Below are 7,561 nucleotides of genomic sequence, written 5' to 3'. Positions count from 1 at the left end.
TCAACAGAACTCACAGACTTTAGGGCCCTTGTAGGTGATTTTCTTGTTGCTCTGTCTTCCTTTAGGACATTGAGTACTTTTGTCATGGTCATTGGGTTTACTTTTATATGTTTCTACATTGATCATTTTAGTGTTTTACTTATTTAACTTTTTGTATACCATGACAACTGTTAGAATTTCCACTTGGCGGGGATTCATTTTATTTAACACTGTCTCGTTTATAGGAAATGGTGGGGCTAAGAGCCGAGGTTTGGTGCACCATTAACCGGTTTAAACTCCCAGCAGTTTTATCTGCTGACCGTTTCAAAGGCGGCGCCCCACTCGTGTTCCTCAGATGTATGTCTATGTTGTTTCATACTGTTTTGGTGACACTTTTGCTTTGTCCTTGTTGTTTTCTCGTCTACGGTGAACTCTGCAACTTCAAAACCAAACTGGCTCCTTTTTGGTTCTTGTTGCTGGTCATATGGGGTTTGCGTTCATTGAAGCCGCCTTTCTGTTCTTCATTATCAGAAGCCATTCTTTTCATTCCAAAGTTCGCACAACCAGGGGATGATGTTGCTCCAAACAAATGTACCGTCATTCTAAATTCTGAGGGATTCTTTTCAAGATTTTCATCTTCCCACCAAAAAAAATCTAAGATAATCTCTATGAGTCTCACAAACCTTGAACTGATGAAACATTTTCTCAACATCACACATCAACGCAATAGGCTCCTTTCTAAATCCTACAAAGAACTCCTACTTGCTTATTAGTTAAATCAGGACCTTGGAGAAGATGCATGTTAAGACTGTGACCTTCAAATACCGCACTACAATCAAATACAACACGAATTTTATCCAGTTTTTGAGGGTGATAGACCCCATGGTGTGGAATAAACCATGTACAAGCACTGGCATTATCAGTTGAATCTGGGACCCTTTCCGCAAAACCATTGCTAATAAGATCTCTCATAAAGTTGAAATAATGATCACGTAATGTTGTATTTCTTTCTAATCTATGCCGCAGAGAATTTAACCTTTTAAGCCATAGATTTATTATTTGGAAGTACAGGATCCTTACCCTTGAAAGGAAGTGGCATTTCGTAATGACCATTTTGAAAGCAGATGTTTTCAGACAGCTTAGATAAGAAGAGTTTATCTTCCTGAGAAAGCTTATCGCCAGTTATTCCTAAATCACAAAAATCATGTTCAAGGACACGCAAAATATCACTAGATACAACTTCCTTGACTTTAGTACGCAGAGAAAACATGACCGTGTTTTTGTGATTATCACTCACTGATAGAGCTGAAGGAACTTCATGACAGAGAACATGATGACTTAGCCCAATACTATCATTTTCAACACAATCAGAATCTATAGTTCCAACTATAGTCCATCCCAAATCAGTCTTTTGAGCATAAGGACCATTACCATCTGGTGTTATAACCTCTCTAGGAACTAAGGGGTTTTAGAACAATTAAAAACCTTTAACAAACCAATTCGCCCCCATTAATTGGGAAATAATTTTTCCCGAAAAGCTTCTAAATTAGACACCCTTTCAAAGCTTTTTTGTTTTGGGGTATGGGGAAGATTGGGTGGGATAATTTCCCTTTTTGTAAAGGGGATAGGCAGAAAGTTCGTATTGATTTTTCAAAAACTCTTACCCGTAGGCCCCTTAAAAATCTTTTACTACTGACGGGTTTTTTTTTTCCCGCATGTAAAGGGCGGGCCAAAAACAAATTTAATCAAAACCGGGAAAAAAACCCAACGCCTCCGTGTACTGGCCCCAAAATAAATGTGGGGGTTTTGACTGAGTATCTAATAAGGGATTTTAAAAAAGCAATTCCCTTTTTAGGATTATCCCAAAAATGAGATATGAAACAGGAAGAATCATAGAGCATTTACTAGACTGACAGACATTACTCAAAAATGCAGCACCAGAATAACTTATTGGTTTAGGTGCACTCTTATCTGTGTCAACTTTGTCAGAAGACTTGGCAGATTCTGACGCACTTTCCCTTTGGGAATCTTTCCGTTTTACATCACCATGTAATGAAGTGGGGTGACTTTTCGAACAGACGTTACAAGTTTTTCGCTTTCTACACATTTTTGATACATGACCACTTCGCAAACAGCCAAAACAAAGCCTTTTCTCCTTTATAAAAGTTTTTCTGTCTACAACAGATTTCTTAAGAAATGAAGCACAGACATCAATATTGTGTGGCCCTTGACATAACGGACAAGAAATGTTTGGAAATGAACTTGAACTACGATTTGTATCTTGTGTGTGTGACAGATATGAACGACCTTGAGACTTGTTCTCTTTAGATGAAAGTTTCATACCCCTGTCACAGGGTGAACTGAGATTACCCTTCACAGAAAAGACAGATGTCACAGGATCAGAAGCTATCCTTGCTTCTTTTGAAACAAAATTAACAAATTCTTTAAAGGATGGGAATACCTTGTGTTCTTCCTGAGATGTGGCAGCAATTCTATTCCATCTACCAATCAACCAATCTGGAAGCTTGGACAACAGTTTTCGATTTTCACGGCAATCATTCAACACACTAAGACTTGGAACACTGTTCATTGCTGTGAGGCACTGTTTCATGAAATCTGAAAATTTAAGCAGCCCAGAGGCATCTTTAGGCATAATTTTTGGCCAAGATTCGAGTTTATCACGGAACGCAGAAGCAATTACAAAGGGATCACCATATCTCTCATTGAGCAATTTCCTAGCATCGTCATAAGCATCTTCAGTAGATAACAGAAAATAGTTTTCTACTACTTGTCTTACTGGGCCTCCTAGATATTTCTTTAAGTAATGAATTTTTTCACCATCTGGAAGATTTATTTTATCTATCAATGTATTAAATGCTGCTTTCCATGCAGGAAACTGGATAGGATCACCATAAAAAATGGTAGGTTCAGGTGGTGGTAGTCTACTAAGACTTACCTGGTCAGCAAGCACCTTTGCTAAGTTTGCAATTTCTTTCTCATTTGAGTGGTCAGGGTCATTATTTATAGTGGCAGGTGTACTGGTTTGAATACCAACAGAAGGGTTTGATACTACATTCAAATTAGGGACAAAAGGGGTAACTGAAGGGTTTAGATATGTTTGAGTAAGACTATCTGTACCAGTAAGTTGGTGACTAGAAGTATTATTTGGCACTGTGAAAGATGGCATAGCAGTGACAACAGGATTAACCGCTGAAGTTTTGCTCTCTAAAATAGTAGAGCTATGTCTCTCAACAAAATCATTTACATATTCTTTTTTTACTACTTCGGGTGCTAAATCATTCAACCAAGAATCATTTTTGTCTGAATTACAATCTATTTCTTCTAACGCATCTAATTCTGCAGTAGCAACTTCTTTCCTTTTATCAATTTTAATTTTTTCAAGTTCTGCCTTACACCTTAATTCAGCATCTATGTACCTAAGTTCAGCTTTCAATTTAGCCTTACGAATAACTGTATCAGACACATGAGAAACATTGGATCTCCTAGATAAATGAGACCTATTACTACGAGAAGATCTATTCGACCTACCTTCAAGTTGCTGATTCTCAATTTCCCTTATACGCTCTGCAATAGACTGCATAAGTTGCTGATGATTTATCTCAGTGGTTTCAAACTTTGATATTTCTTCAGAAACATCTTCCTTTAAATCTTGCAATTCAAGAAATACACTAGACAATTCATCAAAAGAGGCTTGAAGAATGTCTCTATGAGTTCTCAATGCTTGCATGTTGTCAGAATCAGACAAAAGTACATGCAACTTATTTGTGTGTGCCCGCCAGGCAGACAGACAAGACCTAAAACCCTTTTCTTTAAGATCAATTTGATACTCACGACCTTTGCTTGTTAGCTTCCGAGTGCGAAGTTCACTTTCTAACTCTTCTCCAGTGTCACTGTTACCTTGAGGTAGAGAAATGTCTGAGTTTTTACCTTCTTGCTCTGACATTCTGAAGAAATACTTGTAAAAGAAGACTAGACAATAATTATTTAGAGAAATGACCTTTTAAACAACTTAAAACTTGATATGCAAACTTGTTCCGTTATTATGAAAGTTAAACCTTAAAACTAAATAATACAATATAATGACCTTTAAGTTTATGTTAGATATCAACACTATTAAAAGTGAATGTAGAAAAACAAAATAAAATTCACCTTTAGCTTTCAATTAAAAGAATAAAAATTTTAAATGTTACAATTTGTGGATAAAATTGAATTACACTTATATATGCTTTAAATAGCCTTACAATCAACATATGCTAACGACAAAAACCAAACGAGATATTTGACACACCAACAGTTCTTTGCTATTGTTTATCTTTTACGTGGCAGGGCAATCCCGACCTACGCAAATAGCAAATGTTCAAATAGGAGTGCGTGGCAGAGCAATCTCGGCCTACGCAAATGTTTATGCACAGTCAGTAATTATCGTCTTGCAGATATTAGCAAGCCAAGTCTGCGACAATGTATATCCTGGATGAATTCCATCTTTAAACAAGCTGAAGTTGATGGAGTAACGAGCCTTGACACCTTTCTTCTTTCTACTACGTACCAAGTCCTGGTTTAACCTTGGTGAATGTGAACCAACATCAGTATTCAGATCATCAATGAACTTGTTTGCCTCGTCTATGTATTTATTTAGCTTTTCACCATCAGATTTGAAGTGTTCAGGATTTGGATGGCCTTTAAATTTGTTCCGTAACTGGATCGAATAGTAAGGTATGTGTAGAAAAGTAAGTTTGACTTTACAACTTGAACATAAGTCTTTGATTTTCAACAGCTGAGATTTAAAGAGTTCTAATCTGTCAGATTTTTGCAAAGAAATGTACCTTTTCTCTTTTGATGTGAAGTCACAGGTACCAATCCAAACGTACAGACTTATTTCTTTGTGCTTGGTAACCAAGTCCTTGAGGTGCGTATGAAGCCAACTGTATGTGTCAACCGAGGTCGCACCACTCCTACAGAACCATTCAATTTTACTAACTGTACTGTTGCCCGTAACAGCTTTCAAGTACCGTCCTTTACTGTCACTTATGAAGACAGGTTTACGTTTTAAAGAGCAGTCTTGCACTTGGAATTTTTCAAGACTCTTTCGCAATTTGCTGTTACTCATTGATCTGGTAAATCATTGATCTTTTCCTCAGAGTTTTGACTGTATATAGCAGCCCAAGAGAAGTACTGGAACTGAGATGAACCAGCTGAGAAAGTTTTGAAATTGTATATATTTTATTCTCATATACTGGTTGATTATTCCTTAATGTTCCTAAATGTTCCTAAATGTTCCGTCAAACTCAATATCGTTGTCGTCTTGCCGCAGCCACACTGTCACCTTTCAAACGTTTCCATGTGTTTACGGATGAAGAAGCAACCTTTATAAATTGTAACATGAACTAACAACCATTATTTATCTTTCATCTAATTGGAACAGACATATCTAAAAGAAAAACAAGAAAATTGAAAACACAAAATGTGGAGGCATTTGAAGAAAACATCTAAAATATCATTAATTGAAATTTAAATTCAAACTAATAAAAAGACAGCAGCATATTAGAGAAAAATGTTTTTGTTGGGATTTTTGTTGCTGCTGTTGTTGTTTTTCGACGCGGAAATGGAACATGTTATGTAAAGGTTAATTCGGCCTCAAAAATTTAATTAGTTTTATTTATCAAAATATTTTTGTATTGTGTTACAGTTTCCAAAAGATTACTAATGTGCTACTTTGATGTTTTACTTTTTTCTTTCTTGTCATTTGGTATTTATATACAGTGAACTTTTGTATGTAGTGTATTGTAAGTCACAATACTATAATTTGTTTACATTTTGCTACCTTTATGGCACATTACTTCACGTTTTGTGATACTTTCTTCAGTTGTAAAATACCGTACATGCTCGTAATCCGTTTTAAAACATTATCAATCACATGTTTGACATTTCCTGACAATTAATAAAATATAGATTTCGAAGGCAAATTGTGCCTGTAACGTAGAAGTAAATTGAATAACATGCTTGTTCATTATGACGAGTTTGCGTGTACACTGCAAGTATTGTTTTGTTCAAGTATTGTCAGTGTTAAAAAGTCGTTAATAAATAAGTATGCTTCTTTGCCAGTATTTTAGTTTGTTTCTTTTTATTCTTATTTTTTGCCCTACAAAATGTTTCATTCCTTTGCAAATGCTTTTGTTTGCCTTGATCCATACTCGTATATAGTTATCTCAATGAAACGGCAAGATTGCTTAATCAAATGTTTTATTAAAATAAACCTAGACAGTATATGCAATTACTTTTCCCGAGTGTCTAGATTTAGAACGGCGTGCTTAAATTGCATGCAGTTTACATAAGATGGTTTATTTAATTTTATATTTGCCTGTTGTAATTAAACACTTAATATCGCTTGGCAACATAGAATAATTGCTTCAGAAAACAAACTTTAATTACCACAGAAAATAAAACAGTACACTGTTTTACTTTGACACGTTTATCGAGGTTTGATACTGATTTCAATGATAAACATGTTATCCTTTTCTACCAAAAGAATTATTGTTCCTGATTGTTCAAGAATTTTAATGTAATTTAACCATTGGCAATATAATTAACAATATGCTTTTCGCATGTATACTCTAAATGAAATCACAGTGAAGCCGTGAATTTTTTTATCAAATTGGTTTCTTGTAAATTTTAAACAACAAAAATAAAGTTGACAGTTAAATTACAAAAAATATATTAATATTATAGTGAAAAAAATGTTATAAATGAAATTAGGCATGTTGAATCAGATGTTTTGGGGCAAGTGTTGTGAGACCTGTGATTATATCAAATTGTAATGCATCTCTTTAATGGTACATATCTATTTAATTACCTGTTTCAAAAAGATTTATTTCCATTTGCTTCAAAATATTTGCATTGCAAGACGTTTACTTTCAAGTAGCTATTGATTATAAAACGCTTTTTAATAATGTTCTACTTGGTTTCCAGTAAAAAAAAATAGAGGGAATTTAAGAAGGAAGATATCCATTTGCTGCAAAATATTTGCATTGCAAGACATTCATCTTCAAGTAGATATTCATTATAAATCGCTTCTTGATCATGTTCTTGTGAGTTTCTATTAAAACAATGTTAAGAAAGATTAAGGACGAATATCAAAGCATATTTTTTTGAAACGATTTTATTATAAAGCCAATCATTATTCACTCACAATATATTACATATGTTTTACACGAACAGGTATTTTTTGAATGTTGTATGTTCATCCTAACCAATCAATCTTTGTCAAGCAAATGAAATTATATCATTTTATAAAGCACTCGAAATTGATTATGTTTGGCAAATAATGTTTTAAAGAAATATGTTTTTAAAATAAAAGATCACGATGCGTGCTCCTGTACTGTCGATGCGCCATAAATATAGAAAAACCTTATGATGTTAAGTAAAATATTTGTGTCTGAGTGGTTAACGTAGTTGGCTTCCAAAAAAGATTTTTCTATTTTTAGCTTCGGTGACCTAGTTTTTCATCCGAGATGACCCATGTTCGAACTCATCTGAGCAATGACCTAGACAAGCATCCTGACCA

The 7,561-nt window shown here is 34.6% G+C and overlaps 1 protein-coding gene across 1 annotated transcript; it reads right to left on the bottom strand.

Annotated features, from left to right (window-relative positions):
• Positions 1 to 1,018: 1,018 nt before the first annotated feature.
• LOC132741396 (uncharacterized) lies at positions 1,019 to 4,536 on the bottom strand. The gene is made up of 2 exons (XM_060729545.1): positions 1,894 to 4,536; positions 1,019 to 1,437 (listed from the first exon to the last, which is right to left on the bottom strand). The coding sequence occupies exons 1-2, from the start codon at positions 3,941 to 3,943 to the stop codon at positions 1,019 to 1,021; spliced, it is 2,469 nt and encodes an 822-aa protein (XP_060585528.1). The 5' UTR covers positions 3,944 to 4,536.
• Positions 4,537 to 7,561: the final 3,025 nt, after the last annotated feature.

This window comes from Ruditapes philippinarum, unplaced genomic scaffold (assembly GCF_026571515.1).
Source record: "Ruditapes philippinarum isolate M1 unplaced genomic scaffold, ASM2657151v2 ctg2882_1_1_1_1, whole genome shotgun sequence".
Lineage (NCBI taxonomy): Eukaryota > Metazoa > Mollusca > Bivalvia > Venerida > Veneridae > Ruditapes > Ruditapes philippinarum.
Note: the sequence above shows the minus strand (reverse complement) of the source record. Positions and strands in the feature narration are given on the sequence as shown.